Source organism: Heterodontus francisci, chromosome 27, assembly GCF_036365525.1.
Source record: "Heterodontus francisci isolate sHetFra1 chromosome 27, sHetFra1.hap1, whole genome shotgun sequence".
NCBI classification, from domain to species: domain Eukaryota; kingdom Metazoa; phylum Chordata; class Chondrichthyes; order Heterodontiformes; family Heterodontidae; genus Heterodontus; species Heterodontus francisci.
This window is the reverse complement of record NC_090397.1, coordinates 13630775-13657614: the sequence shown is the minus strand read 5'-3', so window position 1 is coordinate 13657614 and position 26840 is coordinate 13630775. Positions and strand designations below refer to the sequence as shown.

The 26840-nt window shown below is 43.9% G+C and overlaps 1 protein-coding gene across 4 annotated transcripts in view; it reads left to right on the top strand.

The window, feature by feature from the left end:
• Positions 1-26840, top strand: part of lrmp (lymphoid-restricted membrane protein) — a 146269-nt gene that overhangs the window by 93807 nt on the left and 25622 nt on the right. For 3 of the 4 annotated variants that reach the window (XM_068058877.1, XM_068058878.1, XM_068058875.1), the window contains exons 23-32: positions 10561-10607; positions 10727-10794; positions 10902-11033; positions 11618-11715; positions 13538-13625; positions 21544-21607; positions 21724-21751; positions 22816-22956; positions 23306-23437; positions 25325-25472. In XM_068058877.1, coding sequence (XP_067914978.1) covers positions 10561-10607; positions 10727-10794; positions 10902-11033; positions 11618-11715; positions 13538-13625; positions 21544-21607; positions 21724-21751; positions 22816-22956; positions 23306-23437; positions 25325-25472 — 946 coding nt within the window. The remainder of the gene's footprint in view (positions 1-10560; positions 10608-10726; positions 10795-10901; positions 11034-11617; positions 11716-13537; positions 13626-21543; positions 21608-21723; positions 21752-22815; positions 22957-23305; positions 23438-25324; positions 25473-26840) is intronic. The other variant, XM_068058876.1, reaches the window with a different exon arrangement.

The following is a 26840-nucleotide window of genomic DNA, read 5'->3' as shown; positions in this document are numbered from 1 at the left end:
TACCGTATGCCTTCTTGACTACCTTATCCACCTGCGTTGCCACTTTCAGTGACCTGTGGACCTGTACGCCCAGATCTCTCTGCCTGTCAATACTCCTAAGGGTTCTGCCATTTACTGTATACCTCCCACCTGCATTAGACCTTCCAAAATGCATTACCTCACATTTGTCCGGATTAAACTCCATCTGCCATTTCTCCGCCCAAGTCTCCAACCGATCTATATCCTGCTGTATCCTCTGACAATCCTCATCATTATCCGCAACTCCACCAACCTTTGTGTCGTCCGCAAACTTACTAATCAGACCAGCTACATTTTCCTCCAAATCATTTATGTATACTACAAACAGCAAAGGTCCCAGCACTGATCCCTGCGGAACACCACTAGTCATATCCCTCCATTCAGAAAAACACCCATCCACTGATACCCTCTGTCTTCTGTGACTGAGCCAGTTCTGTATCCATCTTGCCAGCTGACCTCTGATCCCGTGTGACTTCACCTTTTGTACCAGTCTGCCATGCGGGACCTTGTCAAAGACTTTCTTCTTCTTTGGCCTCGTTCTCTCAACAGACAATGGATACGCGCCTGGAGGTGGTCAGTGGTTTGTGAAGCAGCGCCTGGAGTGGCTATAAAGACCAATTCTAGAGTGACGGGCTCTTCCACAAGTGCTGCAGAGAGACTTGTTTGTCGGGGCTGTTGCACAGTTGGCTCTCCCCTTGCGCCTCTGTCTTTTTTCCTGCCAACTACTAAGTCTCTTCGACTCACCACATTTTAGCCCCGCCTTTATGGCTGCCCGCCAGCTCTGGCGAACGCTGGCAACTGACTCCCGCGACTTGTGATCAATGTCACAGGATTTCATGTCGCGTTTGCAGACGTCTTTAAAGCGGAGACATGGACGGCCGGTGGGTCTGATACCAGTGGCAAACTCGCTGTACAATGTGTCTTTGGGGATCCTGCCATCTTCCATGCGGCTCACATGGCCAAGCCATCTCAAGCGCCGCTGACTCAGTAGTGTGTAGAAGCTGGGGATGTTGGCCGCCTCGAGGACTTCTATGTTGGAGATACGGTCCTGCCACCTGATGCCAAGTATTCTCCGGAGGCAGCGAAGATGGAATGAATTGAGACGTCGCTCTTGGCTGACATACGTTGTCCAGGCCTCGCTGCCATAGAGAAAGGTACTGAGGACACAGGCCTGTTACTCGGACTTTTGTGTTCCGTGTCAGTGCGCCATTTTCTCACACTCTCTTGGCCAGTCTGGACATAGCAGTGGAAGCCTGAAGTCCATATAGATAACATCCACTGCCCTTCCTTCATCAATCATCTTCGTCACTTCCTCAAAAAACTCAATCAAATTAGTAAGACACGACCTCCCCTTCACAAAACCATGCTGTCTCTCGCTAATAAGTTTTTGTTTCCCAAATGCGAGTAAACCCTGTCCCGAATAATCCTCTCTAATAGTTTCCCTACCACTGACGTAAGGCTCACCGGCCTATAATTTCCTGGATTATCCTTGCCGCCCTTCTTAAACAAAGGAACAACATTGGCAATTCTCCAGTCCTCTGGGACCTCACCTGTAGCCAATGAGGATGCAAAGATTTCTGTCAAGGCCCCAGCAATTTTCTCCCTTGCCTCCCTCAGTATTCTAGGGTAGATCCCATCAGGCCCTGGGGACGTAGCTACCTTAATGCTTTGCAAGACACCCAACACCACCACCTTTTTGATAATGAGATGACTGAGACTATCTGCACTCCCTTCCCTAGGCTCATCATCCACCAAGTCCTTCTGTTTGGTGAATACTGATGCAAAGTACTCATTTAGCACCTCGCCCATTTCCTCTGGCTCCACATATAGATTCTCACCTCTGTCCTTGAGTGGGCCAACCCTTTCCCTGGTTACTCTCTTGCTCTTTATATATGTATAAAAATCCTTGGGATTTTCCTTAATCCTGTTTGCCAATGACTCTTCATGACCCCTTTTAGCCCTCCTGACTCCTTGCTTAAGTTCCTTCCTACTGTCTTTATATTCCTCAAGTGCTTCATCTGTTCCTAGCCTTCCAGCCCTTACAAATGCTTCCTTTTTCTTTTTGACTAGGCTCACAATATCCTGTGCTATCGAAGCTTCCCGAAACTTGCCAAACTTGTCTTTCTTCCTCACAGGAACATGCTGGTCCTGGATTCTAATCAGCTGATGTTTGAAAGACTCCCACATGTCAGATGTTGATTTACCCTCAAACAGCTGTCCCCAATCTAAATTCTTCAGTTCCTGCCTGATATTGTTATAATTAGCCTTCCCCCAATTTAGCACCTTCACCCGAGGACTACTCTTATCCTTATCCACAAGTACCTTAAAACTTATGGAATTATCGTCACTGCTCCCGAAATGCTTCCCCACTGAAACCTCGACCACCTGGCCGGGCTCATTCCCCAATACCAGTAATGCAGCCCCCCAACCCCTTTTGCATCCCCTCTATCCCGCCTGAAGCTTCTAAAGCCTGGAACATTTAGCTGCCGATCCTGCTCTTCCCTCAACCAAGTCTCTGTAATAGCAACAAAATCATATTTCCATGTACTAATCCAAGCTCTAAGTTCATCTGCCTTACCTGTTATACTTCTCTCATTGAACCAAATGCACTTCAGACCATCAGTCCCGCTGTGCTCAGCAACATCTCTCTGCCTGCTCTTCCTCTTAGTCCTACTGGCCTTATTTACTATGTCCTCCTCATTTATTTCACCAGCTGTCCTACTACTCTGTTCCCAACCCCCTACCACACTAGTTTAACCCTCCCGAGTGACGCTAGCAAACCTTACAGCCAGGATATTAGTGCCCCTCCAGTTTAGATGCAACCCGTCCTTCTTGTACAGGTCCCATCTGTCCCTGAAGAGAGCCCAATGGTCCAGATATCTGAAACCCTCCCTTCTACACCAACTGCTCAGCCACATGTTTAGCTGCACTATCTTCCTATTTCTAGCCTCACTGGCACGAGGCACAGGGAGTATTCCAGAGATTACAACCCTAGAGGTGCTGTTTTTTAATTTACTACCTAACTCCCTAAACTCCCCCTGCAGGACCTCATCACTCTTCCTGCCTATGTCATTGGTACCGATGTGCACCACAACCTCTGGCTGTTCATCCTCCCCCTTCAGAATGCCCCCTGTCCGTTCAGAGACATCCTTGACCCTGGCACCAGGGAGGCAACATACCTTCCTGGAGTCTTTCACGTCCACAGAAGCGCCTATCTGTGCCCCTGACTATAGAGTCCCCTATAACTATTGCTCTTCTGTGCTTTGTCCCTCCCTGCTGAACAACAGTGCCAGCCATGGTGCCACTGCTCTGGCTGCTGCTGTTTTCCCCTGATAGGCCATCCCCCCCCCCAACAGTATCCAAAATGGTGTACTTGTTAGCGAAGGGTTGATATTAACCAGCAGTACTGGAGCTGTGTCTGCTTTATGTATTGGGATGCTGAGGATCCCATTCCAAACTCCCAACTTGGGTGTTTTCTTTTGGAGCTATATTGACCGGAGAGAAGTTCCTTTGGGTTCTAACACTTTTGTCTTGAATTCACAGCTCCCAGGCAGTTCCACTAACAGGAGGAGCCTGCAATGGCCTACCATGGTCTTATACCTGTAACATGTGAATTATTATGCCCAGAATCAATAAATAATCTCGATTGCAGTATGTTTCTTCCTGGAGAACAGCCTTGAATAGTGGTATTACAGCAGTGAGATTTGTGAAGGACAATGTCCCGTCCAGCCCCACCCCCCTGGCTTTCGCCTCCTAAACTTTATTCTTGTGGTTATCTCCACTCTATGGGATAGAGATTCTGCTTGGCTACAATCCATTAGCTGTCTCTCTTATTTTGGGAAACTGCCTGATATCAACGGTGAAGATTTTACAATGATGTTACAGCCTCCTGTTTTTGTATAACTTTTGTAATTATGGTGCTTCTAATCCTCCAAGGAAATCTTCCTGTTTCAGGTGCCTGCTCAGATTGTGTGCTAATCTCACCAAGCCTTTGTTTTTTTTTTAATGTAAATGAGGGTTTCTCCCCATAATCTAGCTGATACATCTGAGCAGTACTTCAGATATTCAATGCCTATTTCAAGTAGGCCATGCAACGGAGGGCCCATAACCTTCCTTTCTTTTTAAAGTGAAGCTTCCTGTACTCCTTGTCATCATTTGTTGTTTATCTCCCGATTAAAGTTGCATAGGAATTCAGCTACTTTTCTCCTATGCCCTTGCTTTAGTGCTTAGTTACAAAGGGACTCAAAAGGAAGTTATAGCACAGAAGCAGTCCAGTCAGCTCAACCAGTCCGTGTTGGTCTTTACTGTCCACATAAGCACGGTGCCCACCCTATTACTATGCTCTCTTTTCCTCTAATCCGTTTTCCTTCCACTGACGATCTAACCTATTTTAAATGGTGGCATAATCTCTGCTGCAATCCCTAACTTGGGCAATGTGTTCCATAGTATCGCAACCCTCCATCTGGAAGGTGGGGGGGTGCTCGAAAATGGTCCCCCACTTCCCCGTCCTACGTTTATTGCCTTTAAATGTAAATCTGAGAAATCAAGTACGAGACCCCAATCACTGGAAACAGTTTGATTCTTCTACTCAGTCCTAGCCCTTTTATAGTTGTCAATCAAATTACCCCAAAATCTCCTGTTCTAATGAAAGTAGAGCCAGTTTTTCCAAGTATTCCATTGTATTTATAGTTTCTCATACCAGGCAACATAGGGAATTTGCCCTGTATTCATTCCAGAGTATGGAGCCCCAAAACTGCGCGCACTATTTTAACTGTGGTCTTATTAAACTCTTGTATCACTTTTAAAGATGCATCTACTAGCTCTGACTGTTTTCCCAGGACCATTTTGTACTATCCTTGGCCATTTTCCCCATTTTGGAGGAGGAGGACCACAGAAGGCCTGTCAGGCAGATACATTAACTGTTTCAGTATGATTCATACTTGGGTCACTGCCCATCCATATATGTATTCCTATTTGTAACTACATGCAGAAAGACCTGGTACCCAATTCTGGGAGGGAGAAGAGGGGAGAAAACCCTGGGTCTGCCAGTTCTTTTCAAAATCTTCAACATGTAAAAACAAAGCAAACTTGCATTTATGGGGCACCTTTCATGACTTCAGGACGCCCCAAAGCATTAGCAACCTGTGAGGTGCGTTTTTTTTTGAAGAGGTAGTCACTGTTGTAACGTCGGGAAATGTCTCAGCCAGTTTGTGCAGAGCAAGATCCCACAAATACCAATGAAATGATGACTGGGTGATCGACTGGCTCTCTCAGCCATCTGACCTGAGGCCCAGGCCTCATTTAAATCTGTGAATGTTGCAGGGATCAGGTGGGACTTAGCAATGACGTGAGGACTGGTGGGTGGGAGCAGAACTTTGGGCTATTGTAGGCTGCCCTTGGGGCATTAAGGTTAAATTGTGGGGGCGGCGGGGTGGGGTAAGTGCAAAAGGTGGGGGGGTGGTGTTTGGAAAAGCTCGGACAGGGAGACCCAAAGTTTCTTTGTAGAGCGCGGAAGAGCTCCATACATTTTAAAAACCTATCTTGCTGGCTCTTTTCTGATGCCTGTTTTTGCTTGGCCTGCCATTACTCAGCAAGAATCACATGACCCGGGGTTAAATTTACATTGGGGTCCATATGATGGCGTCAGAGACTGGCTTTTGAATACTTGTGGCCTTTTGAAGAGTGGTGACTATTCTATACACAAATGTAACAGCCAGTTTGCTCCAATCCCACAAACCGGGCCTCAGTTTAACGTCTCTCCTAACAGCTTCTCCAACAGTGCAGCACTCCCTCACTGCTACACTGAGGTTTCAGCCTCTATTATTTGCTCAAGTTCTGGAAGGAACGGAAGATGCTGTTTTACTGCAAGTCTTACTTTTTGCAATATCAACTTACACATCAGTTTCTCCTACTAATTGCAATTTTCATGCACCTTTTTGTTTGTCACCAGTTTAAATTTATGACTGTCTTCTGGTACAAGGCCAAAATCAGCAAACACTTTCTTTATTTTGCTACAACATGGTGTGCTTCACACAGGATCTGCTTGAAAAAAAATACTTGAGTGAAAGTACAAAGCTTTTAGCCATGCGTCACGCCCCCATTATGATGGTAAGCCAAGAGCTCAAATGCCTTTAAACAGTCTGTTTTCCCCTTTCATAACATCTGGAATAAGGTTAGATTTAATAATTGAGTTGAGGGCTGAGCTAATACTCATGATTATTGTTGTATTCAGCCTCTCTGGGAGACCTGGTGCACTAAACTTAACATTTTAAATAACAGACTAACTAATGGAATATCGTGGTCATGTTAAATGTTCATTACAGAAAAAAAAAACTGCATTTATATCACGTCTTTTGTGACCACAGGATGTTCCAAAGCTCTTTATGGGCAATGAATTTTTTTTGAAATGTAAGGAATGGAGGTTCTCTAATGTATTGTTTATAGATGCAAGCAGGGGATCTTGCATTCGTACCTGGTGGGTGCTAATTTTAGTTTGGACATAGTTTTTCAGGGCCACACTGAGGGGCAAAGGATCCTTTGGTCAGTCTTGTATGTCTTTAATGACTGCGGAATCCCACTGTTAAATTTGTTGCGTACAATGTGTCCAGTTTTCTTTTGTGGTTCAGAACTCAGAAAATGGAAGGGGCTTCCACCAGCTCGTATAACTCGAGACAAGGTAGTTTTGTGGCAATGCTTACAGTGAAGGAGAGCCTCAGCTTAAACAAAATTGTCAGTTGGCACCCTAGAAAGAGAAATGACCACATGATAAGTGCCCATGGTTGCAGTTTTTTTTCTGGATTGAACATTTAACATGACCACCATGGTATGCCAAGGTTTTCATTGGAAGATCTGGATTAAATCTATAATGGTTAGTAAGTTATTGGGCATTTAGGAGAGTTTACTAGCACATCGCAAGGTGCCCTTTCCCAACACTGAAGGCAAATACGCCACCATTTATGTATCTCTTACAGAAACACTCGGGATTTCTGAAAGGCAAGGTGGTGTGGTTGAAGATTCTCACCTTCAATTGGCACAGACTGTTTTGATGTGTGCCCATGTTGTAGTCATGAGGTTGGGGGCACTCACATTTTATAGAGCTGTGCTGTTTGTGCCATTTTCCTCCTATCTTCTGTTTGACTAACAGCTTCAAGTCTCCTCCAGTCCTACAAACCTTCAAAAACTCTCTTCCTCCAACTCTGAACTAGTGTGTATCCCCACTTCCTTCATCCCACTGTTGGTGCCATGCCTTCAGCTGTCTAGGCTCTAGGACCTGTAATTCCCTCCCTCAACCGCCCCACCTTTTAAGATGCTTCTTAAAATCTACCATTTTGACTAATCTTTTGTTCACTTGTTCTAATATCTTCTTATGTGGCTCGGCATCCAATTTTGAAGTGCCACGGTACATTTTTCTACATTAAAGATGCTATGTAAATGCAAGTTGTCTTCACCATTGTCTAATAACCAGTTAATGGCTGCCCTCCTTACTGGGGGACGGAAGCTAAGTGGAGTTTCTTGAGTCAAGCTAGCCTCAAAATAACAGAGCTGATTATGGAAGATTTGAATCCCAACAACCTCCATGGCAATTTTGGTGACCTGATGATCCAAGCAAATCCATAGCACTCTGGGCACTGTGGGTGCTTGACCAACATAGTCTGGTTAATGAATGGACCGCGAAGGAGTAGACTTGTCATGGGGCTGGGATGCATCCCTCTCAGCTCCAGATAACTCTGCAAACTAACTCCCTTCTGATGGAGTGGTTCTAGCTGGACCTTACCATTGCTCTGGAAAGATAATCAGTATGGGTTTAACTCCTGTATTACCGTCACACATTAGATGAAGGGAGGGGTTTCCCATGGTTCAGGAGTAGACACTCTCCTCTGAGTCAGAAGATAATGGGTTCAATTCCACTCCAGAGACTTGAACACACAATCTGGATTGACGCTTCAATGCCACATCAAGGGAGTGCTACATTGTCAGAGCTGTCGTCTTTCGGGCGAGACTTTAAACCAAAACCCCATCTGCCCTCTCAGATGGATGTAAAAAATCACAGTGTAATTTTGAAGCAGAGCAGGTGTCCTGGCCAACATTTATCCCTGAGCTAACATTCCTAAAACAGACAGTCCGGTGATTATCACATTGCTGTTTGTGGGGTCTTGCTGTGTGCAAATTGGCTGCCGCATTTCCTACATTACAATAATGGCTGTTCTTCATAAGGTACTTGATTGGTTGCAAGATGCTGAGATTTTGTTAGGCACTATATTAACGAAAGTTTATTCTTTCACATCTAGATGCATGTGCACAATGGACTTGAGTACAGTGGGATGTGTTCTCTTGGGGACAGTGTATGGACCACGTATAGGGGGAAAACAAACTCCCAGCTGTGATTTCTGTTACTTGGTTTGGAGACTCTTCAGAGTGATGTGGTTCTGGTTTATTTTACATGGTATATTAAACAATTCCACGTGGTTCCCAGTGTTTGGAGAGCTCTCCCAGTCTTGTCACATGGGCTCCAGCCAGCATACAAGCCTGAATTTTCTAAAATACTGTAGAATAAGGGGCTGCTTTATGTAGACTTAAAATCTGTGAAGCTAAGAATCTTGTACATTAATGTTTGAAGTCTTTATAAATTTTTCAGTCCAGTTTGACATTGTGCAAAGTGTATTTATTTATGCACAAGACTCCTTGATGGCTGATTCATCCATTAAATGCACTGCACAATATAGTCCCAGTTTCATTTTCTGATCTGCCCTCTGCTTGCTGACCTACGTTGGCTCCTGGCCTGACTGCCTCAATTTTAAAATTCTCATCTTTGTTTTCAAATCCCTCCATTACCTACCCTCTCTATATCTGTAAACTATGCTAGTCCATTATCTCCAGCACTAGAACCCTCCAGGATCTCGGTGATCCTCCGATTCTGCCCTCTTGCACATCGCTGATTTTATTGGCAGCTGTGCCTTCAGCCTCTAGGCCCTCCGCTCTGGAATTCCCTCCCTAAACCCCTCCACCTCTCCTCCTTCAGGTGCTCCTTGAAACTTGCCTTATTGACCTTTTGGTTACCTGTCTTACTATCTCTTTCTGTAGCTCAGTACCAAACTTTGTGAGAACACTATCGTAAAGCAGTGTGTAGTTTTTGTTTGAACGTGTATGGGGCATTGAGGATTTTGCAATTAGCGAATGTATCCCTAGACTGAAGGAACAAACCATGGCAGCTAAAGTTCCCAGTCACTAAGGCAAAATTGCAAGATAAAGGCTCATGGAGTTAGTGGAAAGAAATTGGCATGGATGGAGGATTGGTTAATGGACAGGAAGTAGGGATAAACAAGGCATTTTGAGGTTGGCAGGCTGGAGTGTTGCAAGGATCAGTGCTGGGGCCTCAGCTATTTAAAATCTATACTAATGATTTAAAAGAGACAGGGAATAATGTCTCTAAGTTTGTTGACACTACAAAGCTAGGTGGGAATGTAAGGTGAGAGGAGGGCACAGGGTGCAAAAAGATATAGACACGTGTGAGTGGGCAACAAGGTGGCAGAGTATAATGTGGGGAAGTGAGGTTATTCACTCTCTGGTAATAATAGAAAACCAGAATATTTTTTAAAAAGGGCGGAAACTTGTAAAATTTGATGTTCAGAGAGATTTGGGTGTACTCTTATAAGGAGCACAAAGTTAGCATGTAAGTACAGCGAGCAATTAGGAAGGCAAATGGCATGTTGGCCTTTATTGCAAGGGGATTGGAGTACAAAAATAGGCAAGTTGTGCTGCAATTGCTTTGGGCTTTGAGGCCACACCTCGAGCACTCTGCACAGTTTATGCTTTCCATATTTAAGGAAGGATATACTTGAAGGAAGTACAGTGAAGATTCATTAGATTGGTTCCTGGGATAAGAGGATTGTCCTATGATGGGATGAGTAAATTGGGCCTATACTCTTTTGGGTTTAGAAGAATGAGAGGTGATCTCATTGAAGCATACAAGATTCTGAAGGGGCTGGATAGGGTAGACACTGAGAGGTTGTTTTCCCTGTCTAGAACCCGGGGGCACAGCCTCAGGATAAGGGGTCAATCATTTAAGACTGGGATGAGGGTAAATTTCTTCACTCAGACGATTGTGAGTCTTTGGAATTCTCTATCCCAGAGAGTTGTGGATGCTGCATCGTTGGGTATATTGGAATTGACAGATTTTTGATATCTCAGGGAATCGAGGAATATGGGGAACAGGCGGGAAAGCTGAGTTGAGGCAGAAGGTTAGCCATGATTGTATTGAAAGGCAGAGCAGGCTCGAGGGGGCGCATGGCCCACTGCTCCTATTTCTCATGTTCTCCCCACCTTCTAACATTCCTGTTTGTTTTTAGCTGTGAATTTCAGATGAGGGTAGGATCAGGCATTGGTTATGGCAAAACGTACTGTAGTGAAATCAGTTGCCAGTTCCCCATAGGTTTACAAATAACAGGCAGTTACTGGTCTCTTCAGGAAAAGAGCAAAGAAATGGATAAATATGTGGAAAATGTGTTAGGTTATTGAAATTTTGTATAAACGCTTCCTGTATAGGCATCGGCTGGTGAAGAAGCGGACAATCGTGACCTGCTTCAACTCAGGTAAGACTTGATTTCCTACTGATGAATTTCAACTTTTTTCTTGTAGAATCTATGAAATGTCTAAAATTCTACCCAGCTTTAGCACCCAGCAATAATCTTGTAACTGAACCATTTTCCAGTGAAAACCTGAAAGACATCCAGTCAAACATAGCACATACTATTACCCTGGAGATCTCCACAATGTCAGGTAAGCAACTGCCAACTTCTAGAGTTGTGAATGTTTGTTTTTTTTTTGAAAGATGTTGTCGGCCCTTGACTTTCACATGAGGTTTACTACTTCTATGCTTGATGCAGAGTCCAGTGCCTGTGATACTTCCACAAAACAACCTGATAATGGCATGCAGCTACAGGAAACTATAAAAACACTTGATGTTGTTCGCGAAAGCAATGCCAGTGTGTGTGGCTTAATTGAAGATGGTGTCTCAGGTAGATCTTTCCTAATTTTGCGTCACTTTGTATCTATTAATTTGTTTAAGTAGCATTAATGTCATTTGTTACTAGCCTTTTAGAGTGTTTTGAATCTACAGACTCCAAACTGTTGTTCCTGTAAATGGTTTTGTACCAGTGAAGCAACTTGAGTAGGATTTTCTTTATTTGAGAAAGAAAACTTTAGCGGTTTGTTAATGAAATGAGAATAGTGGCAATTTGTTGCATTTCTGAACTTTATACTTGCATACCAACTTGCTTAATTTTTGATATGTCAATAGGGAGGCAGGAAACTTGTGTTGGTAATAAACACTGGCATTGGGCTGAATGGCTGGTAAATTCTATGTAAATTTGTAGAGTTTAAATTTCTCAATAGAAGTTTATAATTTTTTAAAATGACCCCAAGTTGTACCATCAATGTATCCAGTTGGACTAACTGAAAGATGAACTACAAAAGCTTTGGGTTATTGTGAAACTAAGATGCAAGATTCTTGCCATGTTTCTTTCTGCAAAAATGAATTGTGATGTTTGCTTGTGCTGAAGGTAATGTTTTTGAAGAATTGACTGAAATTCTATTTTCACAGATGGCCCAGATCCTATGGATGCCAGTCAGCTCATCTCCAAGCCTTGTAGCTCCAATAGGGATCAACTGGGGTCCAGAAATAAAATAAAAGTTAACTTGGTATGAAAATATGCAGTTAAGACCACTGTTTGTACCATCTGTTTTCCCAAATATGTGGCTGTTTTGGAAAACCAATATTTTAAAATGAAACTAACTGTATACTGCATAAAATGTCAATTATGTAGTAAACCTAACGATGCTTTGTGACATTGTAAGTGCTTCTCTCTCCTCAGTTACCCACCCGCCTCCCTTTTTTTAAAACCAGTATTACACTCCTCTTTAGAAGCTCACTCTTGATACCCCTATCCTTGCAAACTAACTCCCTTTGCTCTCCAAAGTCCCAAATCTGTGCCCATCTTTCCCTCTGTTTGAACAGTCAAATCCAGTTTCTCACCTACCACAGCACTGAATCAGACCTAATCAAGGTACAAATGACATTCTTTACAACTGTGACCATAGTACACCGTCACGTCTCATCCTTCTCAGCCTCTCTGCAACCTTTGACGCAATTGACCATATCCTCCACTTCCAACTCCTTTCCTTCATCATTTAGCTCTGGGATTTCCCTTGTTTGATTCCACTATTCCATATCCAGTATCAACCAGAGCCACAGCTGCAATATCATCTTGCACCACCACACCATTGCTTTTCGAGTCAGCCAAGGATATATCCTTGGCCTATTCCTTTTCCTCATCTACCTGCTGTCGCTTGGTGACATCCTCCTTCGACAAGGGGTCAGGCTGCACATGTACACTGATGGCATCTGACTTTAGTATTTTGTTGCATCCTCCACTGCCTCTACTGTCAGACTGCTCATCTGCTATCCACTCTAGGATGAGCTGCAATTTTCTCTGGTTAAACACTTGGAAAAGCAAAGCCACCAATTCTATTCCCCTGCCTGGCCACTGTCTCAGGTTGAGCCAGACTGCAACCTCTGCGTCTATTCAACCCATATTCTCTCCATCGCAAAGACTGACTACTTCCAGCTCCATAACATTGGCACTGCCATCCCTGCCTCAGCTCATCTGCTGAAAACCTCACCTATTCCAATGCTCTCTGGGTCAGCTTCCTGTCCTCCATGCTTCAGAAACTTCAGCTTATCCAATGCTCTACTGCCCATATCCTAACTTGCACTCAGTGAGAACCCATCGCCCCCTATATTCGCGGTGTCTTTATATTAAAAAGAAATTAATTCTCATCTCCCAATTACCTTAAGTCTGTGTCCTCTATTGACTGAACCTCCTAATGCCTTCTATCCGAGAGTGCCAGGAGTAGCATTAGATTACAGGAAGGGTGCTGATCTCCGAACTAGCCGCCCGTCAGAGAGGGATACACTTGGTACATCATCCAAGATCTATCTGCTCCGATGTAATGGTCTCTGAGATTGCCCTGCCATGGTTGTGTTAATAGCTTTTCAAACTTTTCACCGGTAACATATACCTAATTGAAAATCAGATCCTCAGCCCTCTGAAGAACATTAACCAGCAATGTTGTAATTGTTTTTGTTTTGAGATGTTGGCGTGGAAATTTATTGCACCTTTCTAACCTACAAATGTTGAAAACACACGACTGTACTTCATGTTCTCTTAGTGCCCCCTCCTCCACCACTTTCTTCCAGTGTTCTCCTGACCAGAGTCCCATTTGTCCTTGCAGTGGGATAGATGGAGAGCCATACGTTTGATGTGTCATTGGACGAAATGCTCCATCAGAGTAGACGATGTTTGTGGTGGGGTTGGGGGGGTGTTGGGGGGGGGTGGCAGTGGGTGGCTTTGTTTTTATACACAAGTGTCATGTTTTCACATATACATGAGATACTATCGGTGTACAGTACTCTAGGACAATAAGCTGAATCTTAATGACTTCTCCCTCTTTTATATTTAAGGAAGCCACTCGAGGTTCTGCGGCTGTCGATGAACTGAGCCCAAGTGAATTACAAGTTATCCATGGCAGTCCACTTAGCTGTGTTGAAGGTGAGAATTAAAAACTGATGTCCCGGTGTTTCTAGCATTTTCTATTTTTGCTTCAAAACAGAAATAACTTGCATTTACCTCGTGTCTTAATGTAATAAAACATCCCTTGGTGCTTCACAAGAAAGTTATCAAATAACCGAGGACAAGTACCCAAAAGCTTAGTCAAAGAAACTTTTTTTTTTTAAAAAGTGATTTGAAACATTAAAGCAGAAGGACAGGTTAGGGTTTGTGGCCCAAATAAGTGTTTTTTTTTATATATGAGCACATGGAGTATAAGGAACAAACTGAATGAATTGCAGGCCTGAATTCAACTTGGAGGGGATGGCATCATAGCTATTACTGAAACATGGCTACAAGATAGTCAAGAATGAGAACTGAATATACTAGGTTATAAGATCTCCAGGAAATAAAGGGGGAATGGTAGAGGTGGAGGTGTAGCCTTGGTGATTAAGGATTAAATCACTTCAATGGTAGAGGGTATAATGAGGTAAGCAAGCAGTGGAAACTTTATGGATAGAATTTTAAAAAAATAGAAAAGGATTCAAGACTGTAGTGGAAGTTGTGTATAGGCCCCCTGGTAACAGCTGTGAAGTGGTAGATTTTATCAATGCAGAGATTACACAAGCATGTAGTAAAGGCAGTGTTTTTAATGGGAAATTTTAACTTTCATATAGATTGGGATAAGCACGTCAAAAGTAGTGAATTTCTTGAGCGTGTCTGGGGTAGTTTCTGGCAACACTATATCCTAGATCCAACAAGGGGGCATGTCATGTTAGATTGAGTAATGAGCCAGATTAAGTTAATAGCCTAATGGTATGTAAACGTATACCTAATAGTGTTTATAATAGAGTTCAACCTAGCATTTGAAAGGGAGAAATGAGAAACAGCTGCTACGATTCTAGATTTCGATGAGGCTGACTTCAATGGGAGGAGACAGACTGTCCACAGTAAACTGGGGAAATCTGTTTATGGGTAAAACGACAGAAGATCGGTGGTGTACAAAAAAGAATTTAATCTGATACAGAACCAGTTTATACCCCTAAAGGGGCAAGAGTTTTACTTGCCAAAAAAGACTGTCCTGGATGACTAAAGGGGTAAGAGACAATATAAAACTAAAAGAAAAAGCATACCAAAATGCAAAACACAGATCCTGGTAAGTGGTAAAGATACAAAGAACAGCAAAGGGTAACAAAACGACAGAGATATGAAAGGAAACTTTCCAGGAACATCAAATTCAATTTTTACAATTAGGAAAAAGAGGGAGGTTTGGAGCAGTGATAACTGATAATGATATTGTCAATGAAAATAAGGAAATGGTGGATATGTTGAATAATTACTTTGGTGTCAGTATTTAAAGTCGAGGATGAGCATACAGGACGTCTCCGGGAAACTAACATTGGAACAGGGACTCACCAAAAATTAATGTAAGCAAAAAGGTAATGGAGGAAGTAATGGCATTGAAGAAGGACCAATCCCCCAGGACCTGATCATTTCCATCCCAGGGTTTTAAAGGAAGCTGATGCGAACATGGCAAATGCCCTAACTCTAATCTTCCAAAATTCTCTCAATTCAGGAACTGTTCCTTTAGATTGGAAAATTGCACATGTCACTCTGCTATTTAAGAAAGGTGAAAAGGGGAGAATGAGGAATTATAGACCAGTTAGCCTAATATGTTATCAGGAAATGACTAGAGTCTATAATTAAGTATGGGGTGACTGAACACCTTGAAAATTTCAGCTGATCAGAGCGATCAGTTTTGTCAAGGGTAGGTCATGTCTAACAAACCTTATTGAAAGATGTGACTGAATTAGTGGACAGAGAAATGTCTATGGATGTAATTTAAATGGAATTCCAGAAGACGTGAGACTGTTAGCTAAAGTTGAAACTCATGGAATTGAAAGCAAACTATTGACCTGGTTAGGAAATTGGCATAGCCAAAGGAGACAGAGGGTAGGGATAATGGGCAGGTACTCTAATTGTCAGAATGTGACTAGTGGTGTCCTGCAAGGATCTGTGCTGGTGTCTCAACTATTGACCATATTTATTAATGACTTGTATGATGTGATAGCCACATACCTAAATTTGCTGATGACCCAAAAATAAGTGGTATTGTAAGAAGTATGGATGGAAGTGTGATATTACAAAGGGATATTAATAGATTAGGTGGGCAAAACTGTGGCAACTAGATTTCAATAGGCTGCATTTGCTGACAACGCAACTACTAGTGGCGCAGTACTTACACATGTGCAAATGCAGGCTCTTCAACTGGAATGTCAGTGTCTGCGATGTTCAGGCAGCTGCCAGGATTAAAGATGGCGCTGCTCAATTCATCACAGGAAATGTTTATGACTAGATCGTTCCATCAAACTAACCTTACATTATGTTGGATGGAAGCCCAGTAATATGCTACTATATAGTTATAGGATACTAACTATAATCCTCAGATCCATTTAATATTCCAGTAACCCTATCAAATACAAAAGGAACGTTATGATTGAATTTCCATTGGAAGATAGTGAATTGGCACCTCGATCAATGGAAAAGAAAAGTGGGCAGAATATAAAATGTGCTGCCAGTTCGTTATCGTGAATTGATTATATGACTGAGCGGGGTGGGGGGAGCGAGTGGCCAGAGAGCAGGGTGGTGCGAACTGAGGAGCGGGAACAATTGGCCAAGGGAGTGGGGGGGGTGCAGTGTGGGGGGAGGGGGGTGGCGGCGTGGTGGTGGAGAGCAGGGAGGTCTGGAGCGAGCAGCTGAGGGGACGAAGCATCAGGACCTGGAGCGAGTGGGGGAGGGGGGGGGAGCTCCAGCCTTAAAGTCTCCCATTCAGCTGTTCGCTCCAGCCGAGTGGGGGGGCTGGATACCCGATGACGCTGTATCGCGCATGCGCCAAGATGGACCGGGGCAGATAAGCGATGACGTTAGCGCTGCGTGGTGACGTCATCCCGCGCATGCGCCACTTAATCCTGGCAAGGTGTAACTGCGCATGTGCGCTGCTTGGCGCACACTGATGTCAGTGGCTGCGTTGTCAGGAATCACTTTGATTTCATTATGGGCAATTATGAGGTCATCCACTTTGGACCTAAAAAGGATAGAACAGGGTACTTTCTAAAGGGTGAAAAGCTAGAAACTGTGGAGGTCCAAAGACACTTGGGGGTCCAAGTACACACATCATTCATATGTCGTGAACAGGTAGAGAAACTAATCAAAGGCTAATGGAATGCTGGCCTTTATATCTGGAGGACGAGAATACAAGAGGGTAGAAGTCATGCTTCAGCTTTCCAAAGCCCTGGTTAGACCACACCTGGAGTATTGTAAGCTGTTCTTGGCACCACACCTAAAGGAGTATATATTGGCTTTGGAGAGATAGATAGAAATAGGAGGCGTAGATTTACCAGAATGATACGTGGACTCGAGGGTTACATTACGAGGAGAGATGACCAGCATTATATTCCCTAGAATTTAGAAGGTTAAAGGATGATTTGATCAAAGTTTTCAAGATATTGAGGGGAACAGATATAGTTTCTCTCTATTTACCCTATTTCCTCCGGTTGGAGAGTCCAGGACTAGGGCATAGTCTAAAATTTAGAGCCAGACCTTCCAGGAGTGCAATTGAGAAATATTTCTACACACAAGTGGTAGAAGTTTGGAACGCTTTTCACAAATGGCTATTGATGCTAGATCAATTGTTAATTTTAAAACTGAGATTTCTAGACTTTTTTTGTTAGTCATAGAGTTATACAGCACAGAAACAGGCCCTTCGGCCCATTGTGTCTGTGCCGGCCGTAAAGCACCTAACCATTCTAATCCCATTTTCCAGCACTTGGCCCATAGTATGCTGTGGTGTTTCAAGTGCTCATCCAAATAGTTAAATGTTGGGAGGGTTCCTGCCTCTATCACCCCTTCAGGTAGTGTGTTCCAGATTCCAACCACCCTCTGAGTGAAAAAGTTTTTCATCAGTTCCCTCTAAACCTCCTGCCCCTTACCCTAAATCTGTGCCCCCCTCCGCTAAGGGAAAAAGTTTCTTCCCATCTAACCTATCAATGCCCCTCATAATTTTGTATACCTCAATCATGTCCCCCCTCAGCCTTCTCTGCTCTAAGGAAAACAACCCTAGCCTTTTCAGTCTCTCTTCACAGCTGAAATGCTCTAGCCCAGGCAACATCCTGGTGAATCTCCTCTGCACCCTGTCCAGGACAAGCACATCCTTCCTCTGGTATGGTGCCCAGAACTGTACACAGTACTCCAGCTGTCACCTAACTAGTGTTTTATACAGCTCCATCATAAGCTCCCTGCTCTTATATTCTATGCCACGGCTAATAAAGGCAAGGATCCCATATGCCTTCCGAACCACCCTAGCTACCTGTACTGCTGCCTTCGGTGATCTATGGACAAGTATACCAAGGTCCCTCTGACCCTCTACTTCCTAGGGTCCTACCACCCATTGTATATTCCCTTGCCTTGTTAGTCCTCCCAAAATGCATCACCTCACACTTCTCAGGATTAAATTCCATTTGCCACTTCTCTGCCCAACCTACCAGCCCATCGATATCGTCCTGTAATCTAAGGCTTTCCTCCTCAATATTTACGACACCACCAATTATCATGTCATCTGCGAACTTACTGATCATACCTCCTATGTTCACATCTAAATCATTAATGTACACTACAAAAGCAAGGGTCCCAGCACAGATCCCTTTGGTACACCACTGATCACAGGCTTTCACCCGCAAAAACAACCCTCGACCATCACCCTCTGCCTCCTGCCACTAAGCCAATTTTGGATACAATTTGCCAAATTGCCCTGGATCGCAGGGCTCTTACCTTCTTAACCAATCTCCCATGTGGGACCTTATCAAAAGTCTTACTGAAGTCCACGTAGACTACATCAACTGCTTGTTAGCCAAAGGTATTATGGGACATGGGGCAAGGACAGGTATATGGAGTTAGTCACTGGTCAACTGTGTCCTCATTGAATGGCAGAGCAGGCTCGAGGGGCTAAACGGTTGACTCCTGTTCCTATGTTCCTAACGGAGGAGAGAGGTGCGGAAAGGTTTAATGAGGGAATTTCTGAACTTGGACCCTTGACTGCTTATGGCACAGCCGTCGATGGTGTGACTGAAATTGGGGATGCTCAAGGCCAGAATTGGAGAAGTGCGGAGATTCCAATTTTGTTCATTACCTTGATAATTAAAGGTTTTAGTTATTTGCAGCCTGACCAGATTGATTTTCCACCCTTATCCTTTTGGTTAGCAATGTTGGTTCCTTTCTTGAAATTAGTTTGCTCAAAGGCACAGGTTCCATATTTTCTTTGCTGTTTCTTCAAGACTACAGCAAATTGGTCTTGTCTTAAAAGGAGACTTTGTTGGAATTTCCCTCCTACCACCACCATGTGCTTCCTCAAAAAAAAAATGGATGACTGCTTATTGATGTATATGTTGGAAGTTGAATAAAAGAACAAATTAAAATGTATAAATCTCAATATTGGAAATGGATAGATGTATTTGTGAACACTGCTTTCTAAACGGTTATCAGATTGCATTACACTGATTATATTCAATAGGTCAAATATCTGAGATAATGAATCATGCTGAGGTGGAAAGAGAAAGTGGTCTAGCTCTTGCCTGTGTTTGAGAATGCGAGGTAATTTTGGAAGTGTCTTTTCTTTTCCAGCCATCTTTAGTTAACCCCATCTTTCCCTATCAGTTGTTTAGTTGTAAATGACCTCGGCTACATATTGGGGGGCCAAGGAAGGCTTGTTAAGAGTATCTATTCATGAGGACAGCCTGCCTTGTCCGTGACCTTTCTAGTTCTGAATGTCTAGCTGCAGGGGTTGTAGCAAGTATTGCATTTGGAGAGGGAGGCCTTTTTGATCCAGGGTGAATGAGACCAAAGCAAAATTACTGCAGATGCTGGACATGAATATAAACACACAATGCTAGAAATACTCAGCAGGTCAGGCAGCATCTGTGAAGAGAAACTGTTAACACTTCAGGTCGCTGACCTTTCATCAGAACTCTGAGATTGGAGATGCATTTTACTGCCTTTAGTGATACTTTGGGGCCTCTGCAGGGATGCTTAACTAGGGGAGTTTTAATTGACTGACTGCTGAAAGTAATACGTTTTGGTCTACTCACCAACCCTGCCCTCCTTCCCACACCATCTTGCCTCAGGACGTGGAGGATCTCCCTTGTTTTTTTTTTCAGTTCATTCATGGGATATGGGCATCGCTGGCTAGGCCACCCTTTATTGTCCACCTCTAATTGCCCTCGAGAAGGTGGTGGTGAGCTGCCTTCTTGAACCGCTGCAGTCCATGTGAGGTAGGTACACCCACAGTGCTGTTAGGGAGGGAGTTCCAAGATTTTGACCCAGCGATAGTGAAGGAACGGCGATATAGTTCCAGGTCAGGATGGTGTGTGACTTGGAGGGGGACTTGAAGGTGTTGGTGTTCCCATGCATTTGCTGCCCTTGTCCTTCTAGCTGGTAGAGGTCACAGGTTTGGAAGGTGCTGTCTAAGGAACTTTGGTGTGTTGCTGCAGTGCATCTTGTAGATGGTACACACTGCTGCCACTGTGCGTCAGTGGTGGAGGGAGTGAATGTTTGTGGATGGGGTATCAATCAAGTGGGCTGTTTTGTCCTGGATGGTGTCGATCTTCTCGAGTGTTGTTGGAGCTGCACCCATCCAGGCAAGTGGATCCAGGCAAGTGGAGAGTATTCCATCACACTCCTGACTTGTGCCTTGTAGATCATGGACAGGCTTTGGGGAGTCAGGAGGTGAGTTACTCACCACAGGATTCCTAGCCTCTGACCTGCTCTTGTAGCCACAGTATTTAAATGGCTACTCCAGTTCAGTTTCTGGTCAATGGTAACCCCCAGTATGTTAGTGGGGGATTCAGTGATCATAATGCCATTGAATGTCAAGGGGAGATGGTTAGATTCTCTCTTGTTGGAGATGATCATTGCCTGGCACTTGTGTGGCAAATGTTACTTGCCACTTATCAGCCCAAGCCTGGATATTGTCTGGGTCTTGCTGCATTTCTACGCCGACTGCAGAGTGTTCAGCACCAGATACTGAAGCAATCATCAGCGAACATCCCCACTTCTGATCTTATGATTGAAGGAAGGTCATTGATGAAGCAGCTGAAGATGGTTGGGCCTAGGACACTGCACTGAGGAACTCCTGCAGTGATGTCCTGGAGCTGATATGATTGACCTCCAACAACCACAACCATCTTCCTTTGCACTAGGTATGACTCCAACCAGCGGAGAGTTTTCCCCCTGATTCCCATTGACTTCAGTTTTGCTAGGGCTCCTTGATGCCATACTCAGTCAGATGCTGCCTTGATGTCGAGGGCAGTCACTCTCACCTCACCTCTTGAGTTCAGCTCTTTTGTCCATGTTTGAACTAAGGCTGTAATGAGGTCAGGAGCTGAGTGGCCCTGGCGGAATGCAAACGGAGCGTCACTGAGCAGGTTATTGCTAAGCAAGTGCCGCTTGATAGCACTGTCGATGACACTTTCCATCACTTTACTGACTGACCCACTATTTCCTCCTTCTATCCCCCAATGTTAACTAACAGTAAGGCATCTGTCAAAGAATCTAGAATATCACTATGCATAGATCTTATGATTTAATTTTAGCTGTTGCGTTCCAGTGTTACAAGCTGCAACATCTCTGGCAAAATTGTGTTTTTGTGCCCTTTTTCTTTTTTTCAATAGTACACACCGTGTACTGTGGGCCAAAGGGCTTGTTTCTGTGCTGTATGACTCTGACAGTGTGGAGGTAATTGAAAGTCTTAGTGATGCAGTTTTAACGGGCTAAACTTTTACATGGCAAAGTTTAGTCATAAATGACCTTTTTGGTCTCGTGTGCCAGTAATTTGTGCAGGATAAAAAGATCAATTGTCTGTCTCTCTCAGCAGAAATTTATCAATTACCTGACTCTAAAAGGAGCAATTCATTGCAAAGGACAAATTTACAGAGGTAAGAATTAGTACAAAGTTAATTTGTTCTGTTTACACCATTGTTGTAGTGTTCTGTTTGTTTTTGCAATTCTGGAATATGCAAACCTGAAGTTCTTTGTATATTTTCCCTCCCAGTGCCTCAGCTACTGAGCAGGAAGTGGAGGTAAGTTGTCATTGCACAGATTGTCTGTCTGTTCTTTGTCTTTATGTAAAATCTCAATGATGAACTGCCCCTAAATAATCATACTGTTGTGTAGAGTAAAGCTGGCAATTTAACATCCATAAATAGCTCTTCTGCTTGTTCTGTCCCTTCCTCCCTCTTGTATATGTATTTGCAGGCAAGATGGGCCAAATCATTTGTGCAGTGGGGTTGTTGCATTGTCCTGGAATCTCTAGAAATCGAAGAATAATCTCCCAGGCGTTGCCCAGAGCAAATGGGGAGAAAAATCATAGGTGTTTTCAAAGACCAATAGAAGTTTTCTTCAAATACTTTTGCAAATCAAAAAGAAAGTGGGGGGTGGGGGGGAAGCTTGCATTTATATAGCACCTCTTTCATAACCTCAGGACATCCCAAACTGCTTCACAGCCAATTAAGTATTGGAAATGTAGTCACTCTTGTAAAGCAGGGGATATTGCGTTATCTATGTCCTCTTCCAGGAGATTACATAGTTGAGGAGTGGGGGATAATGTGTGAGTACAGGGTAGGATGCTCTGACCGTCATGGTGCGTGGGACAGGCTTGATGGACCAGCTAGCCTTTTCCTGCTCGTCCATTTCATATATTCATAGGAAATGCAGCAGCCAATTTGCACGCAGCAAGGTCCCAGAAACTGCAATGGGATAATGACCAGATATTTTGTATATTTAGGGGGTTAAGGGATAAGTGTTGGCCAGGTCATGAGGGAAAACTCCCCTGCTTTTTCTTCGAATAGTGCCATGGGATCTTTTTACATTTACCTAAGGGTAGTTAGGGTCTTGATTTAACCAAAGCATGGCGCGCCCTCCCACAACACAGCACTCCTCCGGTAGTCTGTTTAGCTGGTGGTCGTGAATGAGACAAGGCAGCAAGGATGGACATTTCAGGGGACAAGTGTGAGGCAGGGCAGTTTGAAGTGGGAGTACATCCAGCCAGACTTGGCAGTCCTGGTGTTTGTATGCACACACATTGTTTTAATAACGTGTGCTTCAGTAACTTTAACATTCTGAGTGAGTTTTTATTTAAACGCAGGCTGAATTTCTCCGCTTCTCGTTGGCTTTCAAGTGCGACATGTTTACTCTCGATAAGAGGTTACGGCTGGAGGAACGATCGAGAGATTTAGCTGAAACAAATTTGAAAAAAGAGATTGGGAAATGTCAGCAAACGTTGCAGGTTGGCACTGGGCTCATTTACTGTTCAACTAGATTGTTTTTTGTTCTCTTCCCTCTTCTCCCCCACACAGTAAGGAAATGCTGTTCGTTTTGTACCTCACACCATGTTAAGTGTCTGATCGAATGTGCTAGGATTATAGTGACCCAGCGGAGTTTAGCCATTTCACTGACTTTCCCAAGTTGTAAACATGTCTCTATTTTTAGTTCTGTGAACAAGGATAATCGGGAAAACACCACTTCCTGCCTTTTTGCTCTCACTCTCTCTTCGCACCCCCTGTCTCGCTCTCCCTTTCTCGTTTCCCCCCGCCCCCCCTTTCCCCCCTCTCATTAATCTTTTCTATTCCCTACAGACAGTGAAGTCTCTGTGTGAGGAAACACAGTCGTTGGAGATCTTTGAGAAATTGGACAAAAGTCTTGCGGTTCTTACACAGACTGTAAGCAGAGTTGCCAGTCGGGCTGAAATGCTAGGAGCCATTCACCAGGTGAAGCAAGATAATTATTACCTGTTAAAATCAGTGTCGGAGGTGCATATATCCCAGCCAAGATCAAGCTTATGAACACTTGTACCTTCATTTCAATGCTAGCAGACTCTGAATTCCCATTCCACTGTGCCAGTCCCTAGTAAAGCTGGCAGGACCCGGGTGCAAAGATGCCCCAGGAGCATGCTAACTATCTTCCATCATGCACTGCATCGGAAGGGCAAAACTTATCGGGAGACTGCACGAGGCCTAAAAATGAGGATGATGTACAGAAGGAAGGGAGCACATGAAGCATGCCAAGATTCTGTAGCGGATTTTAACACTTTTCTAACAGAATTGACTAGAACTGCAGCCGTGGAGATGCGTTCTATGTTGGGTCAGGGTGAGGTGCATGGGGTGTACTGTTTTGAGATCGGGAGCCCCAAAAGTGCACGTTTCCCGGACATCCTTCTGTTTTTAAGTGCAGGGCATCTTTAATTTGTTTTTCTAAGTTTGCTGCCCATAGCCAGCTTGGTTGTCGGGTTGGAGACCAGTCGGGCGGGAAATCCTACAGCACGAGGCCACAGCCGAGCTGGCCTGAGAGTCGTGGTGTGGGAGGTCTGATGGGGGAGCAGACAGATCGCAGGGTGAGGAGGTTTACTGGCTACTCCTGCTCTTCCTGGCCCACAGCCAGTACTGGAGACCGCATGAGTTAACAATAGAATAACTGCAGCCTCGTGGTAATATTTAAATGACCAACGCATCTCCTGTGAGCAGATTGGTGGCCTGTCCCTTGTCCCATCAGGTTTAAAACCAGAAGTGGGAGGTTTGAAGTGGGTTGGATTCCTGTTTCAGATTTTTTGAATTTTAACTTCTTGCCCGACCCACCCATTTTTTGGAAGTTAAGATTCATCCCTACAAATGCAAACAGTGGGTGGTAGTGATGTCAATTTTATTTTTTTAAGTGAATGAATCTTTATTAGAGGGCTGAATCGCATCTATCTTGTTTCATGTAAAACATTTCTTCCGTTTACTATTCAATGAATTGATTTGAAAAGAGCAATTTCAATAATGAGTGAAATATCCAAGTGTATGTCCCATTCCCTGATGAATTAACAAGTGTTTGTTTGAAGCCAAACATGTGACATTAGTATTTTAGTGAGTTAACCTCCTCATGAAAGGGTTGAAACTGGAGGTATAGTGCACATCTCAAATTGGTTATCACGTCATGAAGTGCATCTCCCCAAGGGGTTTAAATAGCAAACCAATTTGCAACACTGAAGTGGTTCTTAAAAATAGACTCAGTCGGTTGGTTCAAACAATGTTTGAATGTACGTTAGATAAAGTTACTTAAAAATATTGAAATGGAAGTGGGTATTTCTGATGTGAAGCAGCACAGGCTCGATGGACCGAATCCAGGATGTTAGGAGACATATTCCATTGATATACTGATTATACCACAGGAGCTATACTGGCTTATGTCCAAACTACCTACATTGGCACCAAGCACAGGCACCATTCCAAAGGAAGTTTGCATTCACCTCCAGCAATCCCATCATCTTAGTCTATAGCACCAGACGTTCAGAAACACACAGACCACACATAAAGCTTTGTGTGATGGTGTGACATTGAGGACCATGATTGTTTCGGATTGATCCCTTGTCAGCATCTAGTTGTGTATCTTTCTTCTTCAGGCCTATATAGATAGATAGATAAGCAGTGAAGCTATAATCTGGCAGTGGGTGATGGTAGCAAACAAGCCAACTAGCGTACCAAATATATTTTCCTACCTACGTCCTACACTGAATGATGTCCCCCTACCCTGAAATGTCTCTGATTAAAGTTGGGATTGTCGTTCTTAAATTCTACTGAGTAACCAATGCACTGAAAGCTGATACTTTTGCTTATTAGGAGACTCGGGTCAGTAAGGCTGTTGAAGTTATGATCCAGTACGTTGAAAACCTGAAGCGAATGTATGCAAAAGAGCACACAGAACTGGAAGAAATGAAGCAACTTCTACTGAATGGCAAAGCCAATAGTCCATTCAGAGAAAACCGAGGTAATTGTTACCAGGGTTTGGAATTTGACTATCATTTCTAAATATGCCAAGCAAGTTGTTTCCAGTCCCTGTTAGTCGAATGACTTGGATCTCTTTAAGTCTTGGGTATATGATGCTGAACCATACAGAGAAGGAAGGTCCTGGATTCTATCCCTGCTCTGTGGTGATTTGACTGATTTGAGTGGGGCAGTGATGGGGAATGTAATTTAATTGTTTCTGGGCTAGAACTGGAGAAACGCTGTTCTCAATTCTCACTCGTCTGTAACTCTTAACCATCCAGTCATCTGTGGAAGTGCATATCTGAAAGAATCAGATTCTCTACCTCCCATTGTCAAATAACTTGCCAATGCACAATTTCCAAGCTTGCATGTGAAGAGTGGTCACCAGTGTATTGCTGGCCCTGGAGGACTGAACCCTCACCTAAGTCACTGCATTCAGTAGTGAAGAACAGTGTTGGGGAGAGGGAGGATAATACGAAGCAATCGACAGCAATACTTGTGGAAACTTTTGACGTGCTCCTACAAGATGCACTGCAGAAACTCACACCACACCTCCATTGACAGCACCTTCCAAACCCACGACCTCTACCACCTAGAAGGTGGGAACACCACCACCTGCAAGTTCCTCCAAGTCACACACCATCCTGACTTGGAAATATATCACTGCTCCTTTGCTGTTGCTGGACCAAAATCCTGGAACTCCCTCACTAACAGCCCTGTGGATGTACCCACATTAGATGAACTGTAGTGGTTCCAGAAGGCAGCTCGCCACCATCTTCAAGGGCAAATGGGGATGGGCAATAAATGCTGGCCTAGCCAGTGATGCCCACATCTCATGAAACAAATAATAAAAAGCCATTAGTAGAGTGCAAGGACATGGTGGAAGGTGGCTCTTAACAGTGAGAATGCAGAGAGAAAGGCACAGTAGACCAATGTTGGAAGAGAAGAGATTGGTTGCTGGGACCTAGGGCTGGAGAATGTTGCAGAGGCAGTGCGGATTGAGACCGTGGAGGGGATTGGTGCCCAGGACTTTGGCTCCCCAATCCCCCAAATTATCAATGATGGTTGACTAGGACAGAGGTGATAGCAGAACTTTGTGTGGGATAGGATGCTGGGTTAGAGGTTCAGTAGTGAGGTGACCAAGTGTGGATCAGTGTTTAGCAGCTGTCGGATGCATTAGAAAGCTGTATTCTGGGCTGTAACTAAGCTGTGCTGATGAACCAGACGTGTGGATTGAAGCTCGGGGCAAAAGGTTGTGTATTTTCAGATTCTGCCTGTCAAGCCAGGGAGGACGATAACAGATGCCTAAAGTGGAAAGTTTCTAGCTGAATCCAAATGGGATGGCTTACTTTGTGAATGTTGAGCTGAA